At 40.2% G+C, this 24,384-nt stretch overlaps 1 protein-coding gene across 1 annotated transcript in view; it reads right to left on the bottom strand.

Moving 5' to 3' along the window:
* BEGAIN (brain enriched guanylate kinase associated) overlaps nt 1–24,384 on the bottom strand; it is a gene marked incomplete at its 3' end in the record, with an annotated part of 147,568 nt that overhangs the window by 105,776 nt on the left and 17,408 nt on the right. The window contains exon 2 of the mRNA XM_084207193.1: nt 6,792–6,820. Coding sequence (XP_084063319.1) covers nt 6,792–6,820 — 29 coding nt within the window. The remainder of the gene's footprint in view (nt 1–6,791; nt 6,821–24,384) is intronic.

Genomic DNA, 24,384 nt, shown 5'->3' with positions numbered 1-24,384 from the left:
ACCTCACTATCTACTGTCTGTTTTTCAGCACATTGTACTTCATGCTAAGCTGGCTTCAGATCATCACTAAAACATAAAGACAATTCAGTCTTTTCAATTCTTAATATGAAAGGCTTAATAGTTTTGATATACTTCAGATGCTTTTGATTTTTAGAGAACACTGCATCAAATGTGGTGATACAGGTTTTATTTGAATGCATTCTAAAGTCACTTGTGTGTAAATCAAGAATTGGTTGGTAAATTAAATTGCCTAAGCCGTGCCAGCAGCATCAGAGCTGGAAATTGCAAAAAGCCTGTAATAAAGTGTTGCAGACAAGTTATCTCCTTTCTTTCATCAGTCTGTGAGCTGTAGCAGCAGCAAGCATTCAAAATCTACTTGATTTCACCACAGAGCACTCTTAAGTGCAGTTCACAAACTGTACCGTCCTTGAACCATCTGGGGTTCATAGCGTGAAACCTCTCATATTCTTCAGCTTATAAGATTGTTTTGTTACTGCTGCAGTGGCTGCCACTGTTTGCTTTGCAAGTTGCTGCTTTCAGTGCTCAGCACACACCCCTCAGCAGCTTTGGTCAAAGTGCTTACATAAACTGAAGCCTAATAGCAATAAAGGGGAGGCATCCAATCTTCCCACCTTTGAATTGTTTAGAATCATGGATAATTGTGTCTTTGGAACTTGAAGGGGGAGAACCCCTCAACAACAACAAAAAAACTGTTCTCTAAGTTCTGCTCCCTGTGCTACAAAGTTCTGAGCTAATCATGAGCACTATACAAAATTGAATTTTCTTTCCTTGTTTTTCTTAAATACTTGTCTGAAATGCCTCCTTTTATTTATTTTTCTTTTCTGAGAAGCTCATGGCATTGCTCAGTGATGCATTTTGCCTTGCAAGAAAGGGGTAGGCAGATCATTATTTGTAAGCTAGGCATCACTGAGGTCCAGCCTCTTCCCCATGACTCACTGCAGCTCCTGGCTGATGGCATGGCTCATCTACTCCTACCTACTTCCTTGGTCTCTTCAGATGCTTGCTCTTCTCCCACTTGTCCCTGGAGGCCACTTTACACAACTCTACCTGGTTTCATTCACCTTGAATCTGTTCTGCCCTCTGCTTCTGTCATGTTCCTTGTTTGGCGGATGCTTTTGCTTCACTCAGTATTTACCTAGAACTGAAGAATGCCATAACACAACACTTGTTACATCAGCTGATGGGGATGGTTCCTTGCATACTGACATCACTGCCTTTTAGATCATTCTTCCCAGCAGCAGACAGAAGCTCAGGGCACAGGATTGTAGCACAGCATAGCAGCAACGCTCCTTCCTCAGCTGAACTAGTGCTGGTTTGACTGACTAGCACAGGGAATAGTAATAGTGGGAATTGGGTGTGATAAGCTGCACAAGCATACTGTGCCTCTGACAGCACCAACAAAATTCTCAGAGGTACTGGAAGAGGTGGATCAGCATGGCTCTGTGCCTCAGCCAATCCCAGCTCCAGGGCTGCAGCTCCCCTGGGGGCTGTGACTAGATCTGTGTGTGTCCATTGCTCCCATTGCTACCTTTGACAGCCACCAAACTCAAAGCTGAGTGTAGTCTCAGGGGGACAGAGAGAGACATGTGCTTTAGCTGCAGTCACACCCTGGATGGCAGCAGGAACAAACCAGATGTGCTGAAAACAGCACGGCAGGGCTGTCACTGCTGCTGGGACTGCCTGGCAGATTAAAACAGCTTCCAAAACAGAGGGAACATGAAAGTCTGGTTTACCTGTTTGAATCTATGTTAGGCAGCTTATTTATCCTTTTCCTTTTCTTCTCCATCTTTCAAAATGCGCCCAAACTTCACCCAGCTTGATGCTTGATGACTTTTTTATCATCACCTCTAATGACCCCAAACTCATGGCCCTTTCATGCTAGCATTTCCCTATGCTCTATTTCTTCTGAGCTTGCCCTGTTCCATCTCTTTGCCTGTGTCCACAGCTGGGGTTTCACATCCCAGCATCAACTAGAGCCTGAAGACACTGCTGAGCAGATGGTGGAGCTGCTTCTTGCACAGCCCTGCTGCTGTCCTGTGGCATTTTGCTTCTGTACAAGGCAGTGGCTCCCAGCATATCAGCTGTGGAGGTGAGGACCAGACCTAGGGCAAAGTAAACCATGTTTGTTGGTTAACTTTCTGGGAAAAAAAATCCTCCCCTTGTGTTCAAGTACGTGGAAAAATTAATGTAGATACAGGCTGAGAGAGGAATAAGGACAAGGTGGGGATGGCAGGAAATTGCAGTGTTCATTAGCATATGAAGAGGGTTATATTTATACCAAATGCAAGGAAGGCAGCATGATCAGGTGGGCATTTAGGAAGTATTTACATTTGCTGTAAACCATGGCAGAGGCTTTTCCCTGGAACTGCATGTGCCTCTGATGTTCCTTTTGAAGAAACCCATATTCCTTCCTAACCACAGATGAACTCAAACATGCTTGAGAAAAGTCCAAGTCTAAAAATTCAAGAGACTTGGATCAAGCTGCTGACTTACTACCAGCTGTGTGTGCAAAACAAACCGCTTTGCTTTCATATGTTCTGAAACAAGGACTGCAGTGAAAGGAAGACGGTACCTCACAGGTTCCTTGAGACATTTTATCAGAGATCTCTGGGTAATTAGTAAAGTGCCCCTACTGATGCTACCACAATAAAGTAGTCCTCAGCTGAGGAATACCGTGATTATATTGTGAAGTGGAAACTCAGCCTCCTTGGAGGCGCTGTGAGCCTGGCAGCTGGTCATGGTGATGATGTGTCCTGTTTTGTGTACTTTTAGATATACTGCTCAGCCTGTTGTGGATCTTGAAAGCTTAGAACTAAGACTATTGATTTATAGAGTTTCTGAATTGTCACTGAAATTTTAGGGGTGTATTTAAAAAAAAAAAGAAAAAGCTTTTATTGAACGATATCTGTCTCTTTAAGTGACATTTCCTGCGGAGTGACATACTCTTCAGTGTAAGGAAGCTAAGAAGCTGATCAATATTTGTGTAAAAAGTATTTCTAGAGATCTGTTTTGCCAAACATTACATCATCCTCACTCAGAACACTTGACTATTACAACCTGTATTTCAAGCAGGACGGAATGGAAGCAAAGAAAAAGTAGCCAGAAGTCTGTACTGGAGTTACAGTGGAACTGGTCTTTCATTTGCAATTTTTAACCATTCTGTGGGTTCAATCTGAGTTAAAGGAGCTGTTTCCAGTCTACTGGCATTTTTATGTGCCAGCCACCACAGACATACAAGGCCTCAGGCTTGGAAGGCTTGTGCTTCTCTTGCATATATGCACCAAAGATAGCACACTGCTGAGTCAAAATAAGATAGTATAGGTATATTTGAAATTCACTTTATTAACTAAGATTTTCAGTCCTTGTTTATAGACATGAAAAAGAATCAGATCCAAAGAACTGTATTTAAAAGGTTGGAATCAGAAGTAATTAATGCTTAAAGTGACTCTATAACCATACACAGCCAACCTACATAAGTGCAGATCCTCAAGAGGTTTGTGATTAGTAGTTAGCCTTACTCCTGCCTAATATATTGGTACCTTGAAATACAATAAACACTGCACTGCTAAGAGTCATTTACAATGAGAAGATTTCATTGCAAAAACTGATTCTTTTCAGTCAAAGTTTTAGCACAAAATTGCATGTTTCTACTTCTAGAGGAAGGTGTCCCTGTGTCAGGCTAAATGCTGACAACCTCCCACCCCTGCTTCCTACTTCTCCTTCCACACATAGCTCCGTGACAGCAGGCCCCTGCTGCAAAGGACAGCAGGTGACATTGCAGGTCACAGCAGCTCCTTGCTCTGCAAGGGGAATTATTGCTGCCTCATGTGAGACAAATCACATTGCTCTGGACAGATTCTCAGTGAAGGAATGTGACAATCAGACTTGTATTAGTTTGCACTGTTGCTTGTGCTGCCTGGCTCAATGAATTTTATGGCTGAACAAAGCACAAGCTATCAGTGGGTCAATTTTTCAGGCTCCTGCATTCACCCCTCTCTCTGAATGGGCCTGGCTGCCCCAATCCTTGGGGATGCCTCAGATGGATCCCCATTCTCCTGGGCTGGGGAATGTACAAAGCTCACCCAAAGACTTACAGAGCTGCCTTGATAAAATGTTTGGCCCGGTGGGCTCTCAAGGACTGTCACCTGTTCTTATTTAAAAGACTTTCTTCTCCTGAAGAGCACTGTGGAATGCAAACCTCTATCACTCTGACCCTGAGAGTTTTCAACCTGGCTTCACTGTCCTGGGGGTATGCATCTTGCCCCTGTTGTCCTGTTTCTCTAACAAATTTTTTTTTCCTCTTTGCTCATTACAGAACCCCTTTCTCTTCCCTCTTTTGCAGGAGCCTTGTACCCTCTGTGCACCCCAACTCCACAGCTGGTGTGGGCTCACCCTCTAGTCCTTGAGCCAACACATCCCAGGTGATGTGGAATGGCACATGCTCAGCTGGTAGCAAAAAAGAGTGGGGAAGGAGCTGGGCACAGGAGATAGGGCAGAACACAATGAAGTATCATGTGAGAATGGCTTTTCTGTGTTACACTGCTTTCTGCAAATAACAAAAAATACCTCTTTCCTCCCAGCCTGCCATTTTCCTCTCGTTTCTTTCTTTCTTCTCCTAGCTTCAGGTTATCTCTCTTCATGACCTCTCTGAAGCCACTGTGGTTAAAACACAGGGTAATTTGTTTTTTACCTGAGTACCACACTTAGATAAGTTTAGAAAAAATCTAATTCTCTCCAGGCTGTGAGTTTACCAGCTATTTAAGATAAGGACTCCAGATAGTCTCCTTAAACTGCCAAGGATTCTGTCAGTTTGCATCCGAGGGGATGAGACAGGGAGCCTGGAGAAGTTTGGGATGGAGTGGGGCAGCTTCTGCCCTGGGTCCTGCTGGAGCTGCCCCAGCCTGGCTCGCTGCTCTGCTTGGGAGCACAGGGAGCTCTGCAACTGGCCTTGCACCTGTGGGGCTGGTGGGGACAAACCTCTGCCAGAACCAACTTCTGCACACACGAATCTTTAACAGAAAATGTCTTTAACAAACTCCTGAGAGAGCCTGATCCTTCTCTTGGTGGAGTTAATAGTGAAGCTCCTGCTTCGTTTCAGTGGGGCAGGGTCAACTTTTCCGTCTGTGCAGTACTCAGGGAGTACTGAGGTAAAGACTGGCAAGCCTGACAGCTGCAAAATTGTGGAGTTTGGAAAATGGAACTTTACGAAGGTTTATTCTCCTTACCAAAAATTCTTGGGTTTTTTTCACTACATTCTGCTCATTCTCCTGGGCTCTGCAGCCCATTATTGCAAAAGAGGCAAGACTAAAAGCAGAGGCCAAAGCATGCTCAGGAAAGTATTACAAGGATTAGACTGCATTTGTGCACACATGCTTATCCAGCAAAGATGTAAATATATATTCACTTGCATCTTCCAAGAGAGTCATTCATGACAGAAGTGTGCATACAGTTTGGGTGATTGTTTGGAATTTTTGTTAGACACCAGTCCACATATTGAGGCACTTTTTCAGGCATTACTCAGGAAAAACACAGCTTTAACATTATAGCAGTTAAATACATGAAAATCCATAATACATTGCACAGTGTTTTTCTTTCAGCACAAAAGTTACAATACTTCTGTTGTCATGAGGCTCTACAAAAGTGTATAAGTTAAGTGCTTTGAAAATCCATTCTTAGTAACTTTTGGACATGCAGCTTCATGTCCACTGTGAGAGACTTAACATCCTTTGCCTCAAAAGAAAATCAGGATTCTGTTTCCAGCCCAGAATTCATTAAACACTTGATCAAATTTCTGTTGTTTTGCATTTGCCCAGCTATTTCTTGAATTTCAGAACGTTTTTGTGTTTCTAATAACTAAGGATAGCCATTCCAAACTGAAGGAATCTAAAAAGTTTTTCTTGGACAAGAGTTGTCACTAACCAGAGTTACCAGATTCAGAGAAGGAATTTAGGCTTGTCCAATAAAGCTGAGTAAGATCATGGCCAGTGTATTTGATTATGAAAAGAAGTTCCATGAAGTACTTAAAGGGTAGTAAAAAGTTAATCTCTTACCTATCACTTTGATAATGTGTTAGTAGACAAGGTTTTACTAATTTTTAATTCATTTATTATCAAGGGCTAGAATGCTTTCTTCTTTCTTTTTGTTTCTCAACAACATACACAAAAGCAATATCCCCCAAAGCAGACTTGCACTAGGACATGAGATGGAAAACTTATAAAACCCATCTCCTTTTGCTTAAAGCAGAGAGATGTGCTGAGAAACTGGTACAGTATGACAACATTTTAAACACAGAGGAGACAAGATTTATCTGGCTGGTATACAATATAAAACAAAAATCGAACACCAATGTTACAGTGCTATATTGAAACAAACCACATTAATTAGATGCTTTGAAGTCAAGCCTATATTTTCTTCAGCTTTTTCATGAATTATTGATCCACTTTCCTCATTAAATGGAATGGCAGGCTCTTGCAGTAAATGGACAAGTGGCTACAACATTTATATAATCAAATATCCTCTGCATCTGGCAATAAAACATGTTTGTGTGTAAAAGATGCTTTCTGAATTGACATCCCTGCAAAACAGATTTACTAGAATAACCACATTCCTTTTCTTTTGTCTCTAAAGCACAGCTTGCCTTGCATCATCATGCAATCCAGTATTCTACTCTGATCGTATTAAGCAAAATATTTTCCCAGAGCCTGTATTGTGCATTGTGCAACAGAACAATTCTGCTCTACAATGAGATGTAAATAAACTGTCTCACTTACCTTATTTTCTCCATTTCTGCCGCAGAGGCCTACAAGAAATCAAATAATAGGAGCAAGTGAATGAAAGAAAACATTCACTCTGCAGATTTATGCATAGTTAAGGCTTTCCGAATGCTTCTCGGCAAGTGGCTACAGAGCGCCGGCGAGCGAGCCCCACATCTGCATCAGCCGAGGAGAAGAGCGGCGGCTGAAGGGGGGAAAGGAGCCGAGCGCAGGGGGAGCCCGGTGTGCCCACGAGCCATGGGCACCGGAATGACTCAGTTGTAGCGCTGAGGCAGAAAACGGGGAGGGGAAAAAAAGAAGAAGAAGGAAAAAAAAAAAACCAAAAAACAAAACATCAAACCAAAAAAAAAAAAAAAAAAGCACCGAGCCAGAAGCAAGCAGCAGTAAGTAACAGGTTACTGAGCCTCCTGGGTTTCCCAGGGAAAGTTGAATTGCGGTGCTACCCTCGGTGCGGTGGGCATGGCAGCGGGCTGGGCTGGCGGGGATTGACAGCGATTTCATCACACGTGAATTCCGAGCTCAATTCATCATCTTTCGCTGAGCCCGACAGATGGAAGGACACCAGCTTGCCTCCTTCGTGGGAGTTTCGAGTAATCAAATTACTTTCCTCAAGTAATACACTATCTTGACAATTAGCATCTCAATACAGGGAGGCGTCCGGTTAACCCCTTGGCTGCCGCTGCCCCGCCTGCGGCTCCCGTTACCCCCGGCCCGCGGCTCGGCTCGGCCACGGACCGAGAGGCTCTCCCCGCATCCTCACAGAGCCGGCACGGCCGTGCCTGGTCATTTAATTAACCTGCCTCGGTTCTTTTTACCCTATAGATGCTGTACATTCCTGCTTGCCTATAACACGGAGACTCATTAATTTCTCCAGCATTACTTGTTAGCATAGTCTTGTTAACCCCTTTGGTTTCTTTTTTTGTCATTATCTCGTGCAGATCCTGAATAGCTGCTCCCATTTCATTTTAGCACAGCACTGGCACAGAATGTCATCAATTCTCCCAATCCAGCTTTTTGTAACTAAGGAATGAGCACTCAGAGCAATCCTGCAATCTCTAGAGCCAGATAAATCCCAGCATCACAGAATCTCTTATTTATACTGAAAGCATTGGCCATTAATCATGAGCACTTTAAACCTTATTGATTAATGGCTAACAATCATATTTGAGTATGAAATAAATTAAAGATTAAAAATAGAGAGTGTAAATTTAATCAGTTCACCAGCAGGAAATTTGTCAAACTGCCTAATAAAACATCCCAAATGACAAATTGTTGGTTCTTCATTGGGTCACTTGTCTTCCCTCTTTCTCATTTACTTTTGATTTGCCCATTAGAGAAGTTGTCAGTCAGGTTGGTGTTTGCGCGGCAATTTCTGATGTCAAACACTAAGGATTTTAGCTATCCACTATGACTTGGTAGGCAGGAAGCCAGCTGCAGGAAAAACCCTCCTCAGTTTCTCAGTAACTTATGTAATGCTTGTTTACATGGTCCTTGCTGTGTGAACATGTATTACACACCTGCTGCGTTGGAACCACAAGGTTGTGTGTGGAATCTTGGGATTGAAAATGGAACCTAAGGACCCATAACTGCTCTCTCTAATTTGTGTCTGTCCATTGAATCCTGCATATTCTGTGGTACACAGGAAATAGACTCAACATTGCTGATCGGAATATGAACCACAGAGGCTTTCTCCCTGGGCATGAGAATCTACTGGCAGACCCACGGGCTGGCCAGCTTGGCTCTCCAGACATGAACTCTCCAACACTGCCCTGCTCATCGTGTTCCTTTATTTTTTGGGGAGATGACGGTTCTTTCACATGGCTACTCACTATTTCTATGCCTTGAACTCTGGGAGTTGCTGTGAAGACGGGGCACTTAGAATAACTGATTTCAGAGCTTCTGTCTTGGCAATATCTGCAGACATCAAGGGAAGATACCTGGCCTTGCTTTTGCCGAGTGTTTTGAATAATGCTGCACTCCTGGGGTCAGTGTGGGGGTTGCTTTGTGTGATTAAATCAAAGTATTGAGAAGAGGAGCTGCAGACTAATGTTTTGGTGATACTCATCTGTGAATGCAAGTGAGTCATTGGCTGCCAATCCTGACAGGAAATTAGCAGGGAGAAAGAAGCACAGCAAATGCCTAACGCCAATTCAAACAAGAAAACTAAAACAAGTTGAAACTACTTTTCTTTTTTTTATTTTTTCCTGGTAAGGCTGGGCTTTTTACCTCCTCACAGTGAAAGCTCTTTGTTCCATGTAATGGAACATGGCCATTTTTCCTTTGGACCATTAAGGATGTTCTACTCTGTCTTTCCCTGGCAGGTTGTGCAGTAAAGGGATTTCTCCCCTCTGATGTGGAAACTTTGGGGTCAGATCAATCCTCCCCAAGGAGGATGCTCTGCCCCAGGTCAGGAGCCTCTCTGGGCTGCAGCACTGTGATGCTCCATTGCATCTTTTGATAGGGATAGACTTCCAGTAAATAAATAGGAGCACAGGATGGGACAAGAGCCTGGATGTTCTCCAGCAGATCGCCCTAGCCTTCAGCCTAGGGAGTCAAATGAGTGTAACAGATAGGAGAAGTGGTGAAAACAAAGACAGGAGCATCTGTAGAAACACAGCTTTCATCACAAGCAGTTTATTTTCTCAGACAGCTGTGTCCCTTAGAAAAGTAATTTTTTATCCCCGTTTTTCCTTTTTCTTCTTCCATTTCCTCCTCTTCTCCACATTTAATTTTTTTCTTTTTTTTTCTTTTTTCTCCCCCCAAAAGCCTTAACAACTCACAACAATTTAAAAAGTCTGTTTTCTGAAAAATCTCTGTAATTACAAGGTGACATTTTTACTAAGGCAAAATTGCTTCTCCTAGCCAGATCCCTGCCATTGATTTAGCTTGTGGAAGTTTAGAGGTTGCATCATCCTCCCACTGCTGTCTATGAAGGCTCCTATCTGAAACATCTTACTGGATTGATCCAAAAATGTAGTCTAAACAGCTCTGAATTGGCCACTTTGAGGGCAAATCTTGTCCTTAAAGTCTTATGGGACCTATTTCAGGCAGATAGACTGAAGTAAAGGCTGGTGCAAGAATGTCCTTAATGGTAAGTCATCCATAAGTTGTTGTTGCTAGTGTGTTGATTCATTTCAAGTGATTCTTGATGTCTAAACTGAGCAGTGATTGAAGCTGTGTGATTTTTTTAATCAAATATTTTAAATTAAGATCAGTAATTACCTTTAATTATAAAAATATCAGATGTGATTTATTTACATGGGATTTTTTTACAATATCTGTGCAGTATGACTGAAGAATTTATTTAATTGGTCTAAAAATAATTTTTGATTTTAATAAAAAGTTTGGTCTGAGTAACTCAATAGGCTACATTTCTATATACAGTCTCTTTACTTAAAATACTGAGGTTTGAAGATTTTAATTTTTACAGATATAGTGTGGCATCTATCCCTGGACACACTTTTGGGCAATAATATTGATAGAAACCCGATTTTCCAAACATTCTAAGTGTTTGAAGGAAGCAAATGTGATGCATCAAACAACTACCAAGACTCACCTTTTTTGGAAGTGTTAAACATTTAAAAGTAAGTTTTGGAGCAGATATTGAAATAGAAGTCAGTTACCTTTCTTTTTAAAAAAAAAAATTATTTTTTTAAATATAATCCCCCACCCCTCACTTATTCTAGATTGCAAGTTGACATTCTTTGATATTCTTTGAGAACAAAGTCATTTGAATGAAAGCATGGATGCTGTTAATGGAAACCCCAGGAAATTTAACTGAGCTATTTTCCCTCTTTAGAATGTGGTTATTGCTGTTTAGACAGCATGACAATCTCTGGGTTGTTTTCAAGTTAGCAGAATGAATGAAGGATACTATGATCCCCTGATTTTTTATCTTTCCATGTTTCATTAATGAGTCAAACAAGCTCAAGATAATGGCAGAATATTCTTAGTCATTGACATACATAAAACTTAGTGTAGTGATCCACTTATTTGGGGTTTTTATATAATCAGCATCTATGGTACTGATTATTGAACCTCAATATTTTTTAGTGAAAAAGTCATGCTGATGGCTCATTCCATTCAGTTCACATTGGGTTTATGCTTTATTTCCTTTATGATCCCTTTTTGAGGGATAAGCGATCATGGGATTTCAGATCCTTCAGATGTCTAAAGGAGTTTCCTTCCTCTAAGATCTTGAGGTTAATTTTCATCCTTCTGCATCTGCCCAATGTACGTGTAAAAAGAAGGAAATATCCTGGAGGTGAATTTTTAATTTTGCTTATTATCTTTTGTTTTCTTGGGAAAAGCTTTTTATTTTTGAGGGAGGGACAGGACCCAGGGTCTGGCTCAGTGCTCACCAAGTCCTCCCACTGTGTTCAGGGGCTTTGGAGTTGCATGTTGGCTTGTTGCTACCAGAGGTACCAGAAAAGAAAGTGCAGCAGGAAGTTACTGCCACTCATTTATTCTTGCTGTTTACTCAGACTTGTTTATTATTGTGGAAGTTACTTTTATTTCTTTGTTGAGGAAAGCTGTAAATGAGAGCTCATTAACAACAAAAGTTGTCTGGATTTCCAGCACATTTGTAAACTGTCACATGTTTTCAATCCAACTATATTACTTCAACATTCTTTTCTGCTCCCTGTTGTACTAAGGTTTTATTGATAAACACTGCTGTGGTCCTTTTTCCTTTCTTTTCCTACAGAGGAAAAGAGTTAAAGATTTGATTTAATGAAAATTACAGACTACATAATTTGATATAGATCAATCTTTAATTAGATGTAAATCAATTTTTAGAGATTTCTTTATTGTCTTTAGAGTACCACTCAGGCAATGCCTGAAGAAAGAGTAAAATTTAATCTATAGAAACTGTAAAAGAGCTGGAGGAAGTGTCCATTTGCATTTGATTGTATTGAATGTATCTGATAGATGTTTACAAAAGAAGGATCATCCTTTTGTAAAACTCTTGCCTGAAATTTTCATGGAGGCACATAGAAAATTGAGCCCAAGTCTCCACAGTTGCCACTGTAATAGATATTTTGCTCAGAAAGCATGTGCTCCACACCATGGGCCATAAAACACCTCCACTATGCTCATCCGAAGGTATTTCATGTATGAAAGGTGAAGAGGTTTAACACTGAGGGAAGAAGGCAGAAGCTGCCAAGGATAACAGCCTTTGTCCTTTCCATGCTATTGAACTTGTTGGAGCCACTGAAATGAAAAACATTTTCTCTTGGGAAGAGGAACGTCACACATATTAGAAAGAATTGGAGGGTTCCATTAAGCGGTGGAGGGTTTTCATGTTGGACACAAGGAAAAGCATTTGTCAAACAGTTTAGGCTTACCAACCACAAGTAAGACATAACAAATCTCTCCACACCCCCAAGAGCAGCATTGCACTTTCCCAGGATTCCCTCTCTAATTGGGACCAAATTCTGGTGTTTCTTGGGGTGAACGAAGAAATTCTCCACAGTAACGTTAAGTTACAAATGAAAACTCAGATATTTGGGACAAACTGCAAACACCAAAAATATGACTATGAACAAATGGACCTAACTCAGAAAACAAAAAGATAAATTGTCTTTTTAATTCTTAGAGCAGATGATTAAGTTCAACACCTGGAATTTTTACACTGCACTAGAACACCAGTACTCTGTCATGCAATGTCCATAGGGCTGCTGGGATCCATCTTGAAATAGTTAGATTTTTTTTTACCCTGGTTTTTTTTTGAACACTATTAAATTGATTGAAATTGAAGGGTGATTTTAACCATGCTAAATTTTGTATGACCAGTTCCCTCTTTGATCTTGTACCAATTTTATGTTTAAAGCTTATTACTCCCACCCTGTTTTTACATTCCCATCCACATTTATGTAGAGATGTTTTATCTGAAAAGGAAAAGAAGATGTGATTCTCTGACTGTTGTCAGAAGACTGTACTCCTTTCCCTCAGACATTTCAGTGTTCCTTCTCTGGATCTGTTCCAAATTACCTTAAATCTGATTTGAAAATGAGTGATCAGAATATACATTATGTACAAAGCACCTTGGCAGTACCTTGTATGGTAGATGCATGCTCCAGTGACTCTAAAGAAAATATATCTGCAGTGCATCTCAGGCTTGTCTCAGATTTCTTGTGGTTCTCTCTCACTTGAGGCTCACAGCTGTTTTACAGTCTAACACACCTGGATCTTTGTTTCTCTGCTGCTGCCAAATGATGAGCTCCAAAAAATATTGATGTGGATATGTTGTGTTGAAATTCCATTATTCTGCTTATAAATAAACCAGTTCTTATGTGAGCTTCCTAATTGTTGCCAATACCTCAAAATGCCTTTATTATTTAGGCAAACCTGTTTATTGGCTCAAAGTCACTAACAGTTATTTGCAACAAAATGTGTCTAAAATCTTCTTTGAAAGTTCCAATAATCCCTTTCCAACATGACAGTCTTCCATTTTAACATTTACATAGGCTTTTCACTCAGATTAATCATCTTGAATTACTCTCTATTTTATAACTTTTAGACAGTAATTCTCAACTGAGCACTTTATGAGCTACTTTGTGCAGATCTAGATAGATCATGACTTGTTCCCTGAGTGTGAAATTGCTTCTCTTAACAAAAAGTTACTTTTGCAAGAATTGTCATGTTTTGTGCCACCTCTCTTCATCCTTGATTGCTCAAGTTGCTTGACCATGAAGCCTTCGTTTTGCTTCATGTTACATTTTCTCATCACCATTTAGGATATATTTGTACCATTGCACACAGAGAAAAGCTTTGCTTCTGAGCTTGCCTATTCATGTGTCAGTTGAGATTTTGGATTGGGGATTACTGCAGGATTCCTGACATCAGCAGAGTGAATAGTAGTAGTTTGCCTTAATTACGATGGTTTCTGTTAAACCTTCCTCATCCTTCCTCAGATATCCTCCAAATATTCCCTGTTCACTATCATTCATACTGAAAGATGAGGCAGAGAATCTCCTTAATAACTGGACAAGATCTAAGTTATTCTGAACTTCTTTCTGACCTTCAACATACACTAGGTCTTCCTTTTTATTGTTTTGTTTTTCTGTCTGTATACCTGATGACCTTTTCAACACTAGTGTTCTAAAAATCATTAGCAAGGTCTAATCTCACTGAATTTTGGCTGAAACAGCTGGGCAATAACCATAACAGAAATAAGATAAAAAGAAATATTGGGAATTTTTCTCACAACAGGCATTTAAATTCTCCATGACACATCCTGCATGCGTGAACATGTATCAAATAGCAACATATTAAATTGAAACTGTAACCTACAGACTTCTCTTTTGCATGGTTGGGAAAACATAGCATCCTCAAGCTGTTTAATTTCCTAATATTTTAGAATCTTTATTTAGCTTCCTTAGTTTCTTTTTCGCTCTGTAAAATCTCAAAACCACATTCCCAGCAGGGGTAAATTAGCAGAGTCCCACTGAAGTGAAGTCTTGCTGATTTATATCACTAGAGGTTCTGCTTTTAAATGGTTGTTTCAAAGAGTCAAACTGATTTCTGTCATACCCAGTACCCCCAAGTAGCGCGAATGCTGTAGTTTCTCTCAAAAAATGGTCCCAAAAGAAGCTACACCTCTTCTCCATGTCTCTGGGCAAACCATCTAGTGAAACCTGAACAAAAGACCATTGAAAACAGTGGGCTTCCTGCCTTAAAATGATAGTCCAGACTCCACTTAAATTATTCAGTATATTTTTGCTCAGTCTGATTATTTGAACCTGTGCATGTAATTACTGTGATTAAATGCTTGGTTTTTGTGAAAACAGTCCTTGTGGTCATCAGCAGAGATGAGGATCCATAGTGCTAGGAGCTGTACAAACTCTTCAAATGAAAAGGAAATGTTCCATGACCTGACCAGCTAAAGCAGGGACAGAGTGCAGTGCTGTTGTTTCCTTCATGGTGCAGCCACACAGCAGCACTTGTGACCATGGATTGATGAACTGTTTTCTTTAGAGTTGCTCATCATCCAATGATGCAGTAACATTACAAAAGGTCAAAATAGTGAGGTGAAGCCACACTGCTTGCCCAACCAATGCTCTGTACACTTAGTCCCATCCAGTGTGACCCCACCAGCGACAGTGTAGCTGTAAACACTGTATGTGAGACTGAGGAGACAGAGTAAAATGCAATCTAGTTGACTAGAGGGACTCTATGTCTCCTAAACTGATACATAACACTGCTAACTGCACGTTGCCAGCACACATATGTGGCTGTCTGTAACACAGACTGTGGCAGCTGCCATTGCACACGTGATATTAAAGCACTTAGCTGCAGCAGTTGCCATTTTAAAAGCTCCTGTTTGTCAATAGATAATAAAAAGTGGTGTCTGAGACAGTCAGGAGTAGCTGCAATGTGCTGGTGCACTGACTCCTGACTGGGTAGGCATCGATTTGTACTGGGTGGGACCAAAGCTTGGCTCACCATGACCCAGGCTGGCACAGGAATTCTGACATAGCTGCTCCTATGAACTTCTCTGTTTGCATCTTTGTAGCTCTACATATGTCCCTGCATAGTGAGGATGTTTTGTTCATGAATGTTGAAGATGGGAAGTGGGAGCAAGAGATGGAGTGGGAGCAGAACTGCAGAATTCATACATCCTACACTTACAGAACTTTGTTTGTTACAAAACATGCATTTTAGGCTCTAAATGCATCCATACCTGTCTAGGTGGTAAAAGCAATCATATGGGGACCTGTTAAACACAACTTCACCTTTAAGTTTTGTTGTTGTCCCATGTTCAGAACCACTCCTAAAGGAAAGGTTCAGAGGAGGGCAACCAGAGTCCTAAGAAGCCAAAAAACTTCATAGCAAAACCAAGATTGCAATGAATAAAGATATTTGTCTTTCAAACAGGGAAAAGATGGCTGTAGAGAATGGAAATCTACCATTTTTCATGTTCCGTGTGGATTGAATAGGGAATAATGGATTCAAAGTGAAGACAAAAAATGTAGAGAAAGTGTTAGAGGTATTATTTTAATCACAGAGAGGTGTGCTAAGGAGATTTCCCATAATAGCTGTGGCAAGTGCCGTAAAGACTGGAAGGATTTACATACAACTTTGCTTTCTTGGGGCAGGAGGACAGACTAGACACCTTTTATGGCTTCCTGACTCGTCTGAGTCCATGAACTAAGGCCAGTATAATTCAGTGCAAATTTTTCTTACAACAAATGGAGCTTTCTCTCTGCTTTACTGCCTTCAACATGAGTCAGTTCCCAAGGCACCGCTGCTTCCCTGGGACCTGTACACTGGGGACTTGAGCAGGTCTCCTAAAAGTAGGACGCTTGTGTTCATGACTTTTGTCACTTGTGAGCTTGTCTATGGACAGGCAAGAGTGAACTAAACAAGGTGCACCAATATACCCAGGCAATATCACAGATATTTCCTTCAAAAGAAAGGCAAACTTCAAAGCTTTCACTTCTCCTGTCACAACACTGGTGGAAAACAGTATCTGTTTATTGATTCACCTTATTTTTCATCCTACTTCCAACCAACAGGAGTGGGGCTTCAAAGTCATACCAGTGGTGCTACCTCTATTTCTGGAACAACAGTAATTCCAGGGAATAAAAAGCCATGGACTGTGATGGATCACTTGGATTTTTGCCTGTAATTGTTTAAGAAAACTTTACTTAAGCAATAAAAGAATGAGGCCAGAGAATAATGCTAAGGAGAACTTTGATCTTCCTCCTTCAAACCAGCCTCTTCACCAAAGGAATAGGAACTTCCCAAAAGATAAAAAAAATCTCCCCAAAGCCAGAGCAGACTAGAAGAGAATTAGGATGTTACTCAAATGAAATGAACTTGTTCTAGTCATAACTTTGACTTATGTGCCAGGAAAGTATAAATATGGGGAAACAAAAAGATCATATTCCTAGAAGTGCTGTTGGTTGATGCTGCTTTTCTTTTTATGTCAGTGCAAAACCTGCTTTGCACATTCATGCCCTCAGTTGTGTTAGGTACATGCAAATTATGCATCTGTAACACAGGCACATCTCAGTCATTCTCTGTTAAATTGTAGTGTCTTCTGCTATCCACATGGAGGTCAAGAGATGAAGATGGGTCATCACATATTCCTAATATATATCTATATTATAGGTGTATGTATTTATATGGATAACTCACTTAGAGCCTTAGGATGGTGAATATCAATTACCATCAAATTAATCTTCTAGATAAGATTGGGCTCAGACAATCACCTGTTTTAAAGAAAGCTCGGGTTCCTTAAGGGAGTTCCAAGGCCATGCAGTGTCAGTTAAAAGGCAGAAGAGACTTGAACTTTATTCTCCCAGGTTTTTAGCTAATTTACTAACTACTTCATCTGTCTATTGACTACTTTCTAGGCAGGGTTTGAAAGTAAGAAAACTCCTTTTGCCAGCTTCCCTCTGCACTCCTGCATGAGCCATCCAGGTTCTCACTCCAATATTGTCTAGGAAATATTTCCTAAGCTCTAGTGATTTTTGTTTCTGCAAAGCCACACTGTTACTGGTGTGTGTCAGCATTGCTGAATCCACTGGTGTCACCATAATAATTTGAAGTATAATATAAGGTGACTTTTATGCTGGACTTGGATGGTGTCTTAATTGCTACAGGGTCATCAGAGGTCTTTTTATTTTCACTTCACTGTGCATTAGCATTCTTCTCAGGGGTTCTTTTCTGGGAGTTTAAAGTCTGTTCTTACTCCTACACAAAACGTGGAATTGCTAGGCTTTACTGTGGAGACATTAAATCAGACTCTGGAGATTCCTTTGTCAAAAAGGAAGCTGTATTGTTAAAATTACATCTGGCTTTTGCACGTGTCACATTTCACAGAAGCATTGAGCTTGTATTATCTAGTGGCTTTGCCTGCAGTCTTTCTTCACACAGTGCTATTTTTAGATTTTCATACTGTTGGAATTCAATAGTCTAGTTGTCAAGGCAAGCACAAGAAGATAGTTAAGGTTGAATTTGTCAATGATTCAGCCATGTTCGTTGCTACTATTACTATATAATCTTACCAGAGTGGGGGACAAATACCACATTTAGGACATGTAATTGCATGGAACTGTCAGGTTTTAGATTGAAATTATAAAGTGCTTAAATATAATTACAATCCGGGTTTGAATCATTACAGGGTAAGTAGAAGATTATCAGAAGATTCTGGGGGAAGCTGTAGATTTTTTCTGAAAGGAATGACTGTCAACCACACTGTGACTTCAGCTAATATTTTACCCCTTGTCCTCTCTCCTGCCCCTTTGTCCCCATGGGCACTTTCTTTCAGATACTCTTTGTACTCTCCTTTGAAGGAGAAAAGAGTTTGGCCATGGTGCTAGATGAGCACAGTGAAGGATCAGATCAGAACATTGCTCTGTCCTGGTGCATGAGGAGAAAAAAAGGCATTTGCAGTTAAATAGAATCAGGATTAAAATCCATAAAAAGGCTGGCTCCAGTCACCTACAGATTGGGGTTTACTATTGTGATGTTACACAGAATAACTGAAAAGCCATGAATGAGAAAATAGACATTATTCTTCATAGGTGACTGCCTTTGTAGCATACACCTATTCAAATTGTGCTAAAGGCAGTGATCCAGCAGAGCAGAAAGCTGATACAGAGATCTGATCACGTGTTGTTTCATTGAAAATAGCATGCTCTTGTGCCTGGCAGAGCTCCTGGGTCATAAAGAATACAAAATTTTAAAGATCACCAGATTACAGACTTCAGTGATTTCTGAGATCCAGTGATCCTGAGATTACTATATCCTCTCAGTGACTGCAATAAATGACTCTGATTTAGCAGATATGGGATATTTCCTTTAATTTAGTTAAGATTAAGAGATGGAGTCAATGTGAAAACTCCACTGTGGCACCCCTTCCTCTGCCTGCACCTGTTCTGAGATGTTGGGGTGCCAGGGAGACCAATGCACTTCTGTGGCTGTAGCTGTACCCTGGCAGGTGCCAGAGGGGCAGGGGGTGAAGGATGTGGTCTGAGGTTGCTCAGGGTGCAGATTGTCTGCCTGCAAGGCAATGGAAATGGTAGGGCTGGGGGTGGCCAAACTCTCCCTCTGAACTGACTTAAATGAGTTCAGCTCTTCCTATGCTGGCAGAAACTTGTCACCACACTGAAAACAAGTTTCTAGAGATCAGACACCCAGGGTACTATTGATCAAAAAAGGATTTAAGGGGGCCATATTATAGATGCAAGATAAATACCTACTTGGAGAAATCCTAGGACTCTTAAATTTTCCTGTTGTACAAACTTTACGTTAAATAACAATTTTTAAACAATAAGCCATAAACTTCAGTTGTTTGAGTGCTGTCTGGCAGGAAAACCCTGATTATTGCCAGTTTGCTCTTTGCAGTGTGGAAGATTTGCAGGATGAAACAGCAGTCTCCTAGCAACCACAGATCCTCTAAAAATCTTCTCTTTGATAGTTCTTAAAATATGTTAATGCCACTAGATATTGCAAAATAAAACATTGGGATCCACACCTAATGAAAGAAAGAATTTTGGTTTATATCTTCAGTCCAGAATAACAATGCACTAGTCAGCAACAGTTCTGACAGTGACTCAACCCAGTTTGGGTTGCTAACCATTTTTGTTTTGTTTAATTAAATCTGCATGACTAAATCCCAGTAGTGCAAATGCTTATACTAATAATTGTGTATGTGAGTAGCCCCAGTGAACTTCATGTGACTATTTATGTGTTTAATTACTTGCTGGACTGAAGATTTACTGTCTGAATTTTAGTGGGCAATATTTTAAAGGACTGTTCCTCTCTCTTCCCCTGGTTATCTAAAAGCATCTTATTAGGAGATTATTCTCTGACAATTTTTTATGCACATGCTGAGAAATAGAGAATTTAAATCTTGAAAGCAAAGTTCAAAGCTCACATTCTTGTGGGAGATTTTGATTCAGCAATTATCTTGTCCTCAGAGCATCTACAGAGTGCCTCACCCCTCCAAAGTGCAGTAAATCTTTCAGGGTGAGGCCCTGGGAGCAGGAAAGAAATTAAAAAGGAGCAAGCATGTTAATCAATTCAAATGCCTGCTATGAGGGACAGCTGGAGTGGTGTGCCAACAGACATCAAAAGGGCTACACAGATGCAAGCCAGCCCAGGATGCAAGACTCTGCATTTAATGTAGAATCCCAAAGGATTTATTCATGTTGCTGCATTGCTATTTTTAATGAATGAAGCAGGAAGAACCATAGTGCCAGGCAGAACTTATTGTAAGGGAGTGAAATTCCTATTTCTGAAAAATAAGGAGGAGAGTTCACAAATGGTTTTTTGTCCCCCCTCAGCCATGCCTTTCTGAAGAGACAAAAGAATTAAACAAAAGAACTGCATGAAATAGCTTCTCAGGAATCTCAGAATTAACAAAAATTTATCTTCCCATATGGAGCTGAGCTATAAAGAACACATGCATGCTAAGTCTCTGTAGGGCAGTGGAGAGAGATAGACAATTTCTCATCCATTTCTACTGATTATTGCTTAAGTGCCAAAGAATCTCATTAGTTTTGTCTTTATTATGTTCATTAGAGGCTTCATAGAGATGAAATAGGCAAAGGACAACTGACCATTTGTGGTCACAATATCTGCTTGGCTTATTTTAGAGTGAAAAAAGAGGTGATAGAACAGAAGTGAAGCATTTGAGAGGCAGTGTCGTGTCTGTCTCCTCCAGAGCAGCCCTGCCTGAGCTCTTGAGTGCAAGAAGAAGGGAACTTCCCTTCTGTTTAAAGCATTTCTATTTGTAGCATACTAAAAAGAGTTGCCTTTAATTTCTATGCATGTAGTCAGTAAGTAAAGCTGCAGCAAAGTGGATTGGGATTCTCCAGGTAATGAATTTATCTGTAACTGAGGACTATGGCCTTCTTTTGAGTAGTTGTAAGCAGGTATTTCTAGATGTTCCATATTTCTAAAACTGCTAAGAAATATTGCAGATGTCTGATTGCGCCCTTGTATGGAGCTCTGACATTCAGAACCTTTTTAGAAGTTACTGCAAAGGCAAGGAAACTTCTTTCTGTGAGTTCACTGGTGTGTGCTGTCTACAGATACAGCCACCCAGATGATTACTGCAATGGTCCCAAAGAAAAGCTTTTTACAAACTTTATTTATTTATAAGTGAGATTATAAGCAAAAAATGAAGATTTCAAACAGGCCTAAAATAGTTAGACAATGTATTGTTATTTTTATCTTACTCCTCCTCTATTTTTATCCTACCCCTGAACTAGCAAAAATGATGATGGAGTTTCATGTCTGTAAAGAAACACCTTTTTTCTCTACTCAACAAGAGTTTGTTTCTTTATGCCGGCATCACTGTTTAGCACCATAGTACAGCTTGTCCCCAAGTTTGAATTCTTGTTATAAGGGAGACAGATTAGGCAAACTGTACTCTTTTGTGACCCCATATTATTTCTGAGCCACAGACCATATGTCAAGCAGTGCTATTGACCAAGGTCAGTCAGCCACCTATTCACATCCCAGGTGCTGCTGTTGAGATTATAAAAAGGGACTGAAATGTAAGGAGAGCCTATCAAAAGTCTATAGAGAGAAGAAGAATGGAGAGGTATCAAATAATGACAGTGTACACCTGCAAACTTATGTTGCACTAAATAAATTTGTAAGAGGATTATTATTGCTTTGAAAATGTGTCTTCCAGTGCTTTGCTAGGCTAATGGTGTTCTGGTGAATATCTGACAAAGAGTTGGGGAGCAGAGGTTTTCGCTTTTCCCAACCTGCAGAGACATTACAGAACTGTTCTCTGTCTCAGGAGGTCAACAGAAAGTCACCAAATACTGAGTGCTGGTTGAAGAAATGTTTTCAATATGGGCCAGGGAAGGTTCTCCCTTACTAAGTGTCAATGGAAGAGACTGAGCAGAGCCACATCAAAGTGACTTCAGCCACAGTGTCCCTCTTAACTATTTAAAAAATAACTCTGGATAGATAAAAATGGAAAAAGAGTGGGACTTGAGAGGATTTTGCTCCACTGGCAGCAGAACTGCTGTTTTGAGGGTGGGTTTTCTTTAGCTGTCATTATTTCAAAGGGGCTGGGCAGATTTTGAACTCCCATCACTGTTATAGGAGAATGGCAGGTTTGGGCATCAGAAGGACAAATGCTTAGGGATGAACAAGAACAGTCACTTGCAAAGACTCAAGGATATTGCACAGGCTTGGAGAAACAAACATCTAAACGTGACCCTAATAAATTAATGAACAGTGCTTTATAAATAGTGTCACCACATGCTGGCTTTCCAGTCAAGGTTAAATGAAGACAAAGTGACTTTTAAGAAGTCAGCTGAAAAGGGAGATTGTGATTCAAGCAGCAAAGAAACCTTGTTAGAAACCTTGATTCAATTCCTTCATCTACTTCAGATTTCCTTTCCAGTAAGATTCTCCAACCCTACTATCACCAAGATAAATCATTGCACTCACATGTGGAGGTTTAGGGTCTAAGTCTCCATCTATCCTACAATTTACAGTTTACCAGCATCACAAATATCACTGTTTCTTCCTGTATAATTGTGTAACAATCATACAGTGACAATTGCAATCATAATTTTGTTTCAGTTAGGAAAGCTGTATTATTACTGCACTGATTACATGAAAAAGACAAGGATAATACAACTAATAAAGATTCAACTAGTTAAGCTCTATAAACTGAAATATATTTTGTATCTGTCAAAGGTTTTATTTTGCATTTAAATTGATTTTTTGTATCAAAGAGTGAAGATGTTGCCGTGGTTCACGACTTCATCTAGCTTCACAAATCTTGCTTTTCACTTCATTCTTTGAGTGACAATGGGACCATCCAGGAGATGGATTTGTGTCTTAGTGTCTCTGCATTGATACAAGCAAAACAAAGATTGTAAACAAAGCTTCACAATATCACAAACAGGGAGAGAGAGAAAAAGAACCAAGGACTGTGAAATCTTCAGAAGCAAAAGGAGATGGACTCAGTTAAAAAAACACCCCACAGGCAGTGTTGTATCTATAAAACACTTATGCCTGACTATGGCAAGGAAATGGGGCATTAAATTAGGTATAAATGAAAGTGAAGGCACATTTATGTTGGTAGTGGTCTTTGGTGTTAAAATACTGTTGTGAATATAAAGCTGTAAAAGACTAGCCCTCGTCCAGAAATAAACAAAGGGAGCCTATGCATCTGCCAAATGCTTTGTAGTGAAGTAGAAGGAATTTTAGGGCTGAGAATCTGCCTGAGACATTAATCAGGGATAGGCAGATCGATAAACAGTAAAGCATATGAGCACCTACAAGATATGTAGGGGCAAATAGCTTTCTGAGTGGCCAAAACAGAAAAAGTCACAGGGAGAACTTCAGAGTAGAGAATTATCATCTTATACAGTTGGACATTTCTTCTTCAAACAGTGAAGTCATGAGAAACTCAAGTAAGAGAACCAGAGAAAGGATTATCCCCAGTGTGGCAGAATACAGAATCCATTTAACAAAAAAATTATGTGAAGCATAAAATAAAAGGGAGTGAGATAATTAACTAAAATAGGGAAGAGTTAAAAAGAAACATATCTAGGAGCAAATGGAAAAGATAAGGCTTAGCAGACAAAATTTTGGTATATAATATTATGATGTTTTTGAAGTAAACTTACCAAGAGACTTTTTCACAAACACTGTAGGAAAATGTCAGAGCCAACCAAAGAAAACCCTTCTTATGATATCTTTTACAACTGGGAAAGGATCTAAATTTACAGGCTGAAATTCTGGCTCCATTGATCTACTGTGTGATTTTTGCTGTTTGATGCAACTGTTTCCAGAATTCCCTCCAACAGGCATATTCCTCTAGGATAGAGAATTCACTTTTACTTCCAGTTTGGTATTAGTATTTATCAGTGAGAAGATGACATCATGCTTCTCTCTCTTAGACCAAAGGGAATAGCAGGGATTTGCCTGTAAGCCCTGTACTTCAGACATCACTAGGAAAGGGCTGCTGGGATCATCTCCTCTTTAAGGCTGCAGCGAGGCCGGTCTAGCGTGCTGGCTATGACTACAAAGCCAAATGAACCCTCTGAAAGAAATATTTCGTGTTGCCAGGTCATTCTTTCAAAAAGAAAAGCTGCTTTTTTTCCTCTTTAGAGCAATAACTGACACACATGAAATGAGCTAGTCAAGTTTTATAGGGAGAAGTCATACTTTTTATTGCACCAGTTGGTACATTTCTGAAAAGCAAAGAGAAAAGCCATGACATCATTGAAACTTTATTTGGGAGAAACAAAGGTTTAAACACAGTCTTCATTGCTGTTGCTTTTTTTCCCCAGGTGTATCACTTGGCCAATAGAATTTCTCTTGTTCTGCAGGCATTGTCTGGTTATATTCTTATCTTATGAAAGCTAGACTAACTCTGCAAAAAGATGTGGCATGGATTTATATCCTTCCGTATTTTTCTACCACTGTATACAGGTGAATTTAGCTTGGTGATGACCTAAACACTCCCCTCCTTCCTAGTTTTCCACATCAATGATCTCCAGAGTTGCGCTTCAGAATTCAGTGTTCCTGGTATTGTGGCATCTAAACTAGAAGTCCTACCCCTAATATTTCACAGGAAAATGAATGAAGTGACATA

Source organism: Fringilla coelebs (genome assembly GCF_963513975.1).
Source record: "Fringilla coelebs genome assembly, chromosome: 6".
NCBI classification, from domain to species: domain Eukaryota; kingdom Metazoa; phylum Chordata; class Aves; order Passeriformes; family Fringillidae; genus Fringilla; species Fringilla coelebs.
The sequence above is the reverse complement of the archived record's forward strand: the minus strand, read 5'-3'. Positions and strand labels throughout refer to the sequence as shown.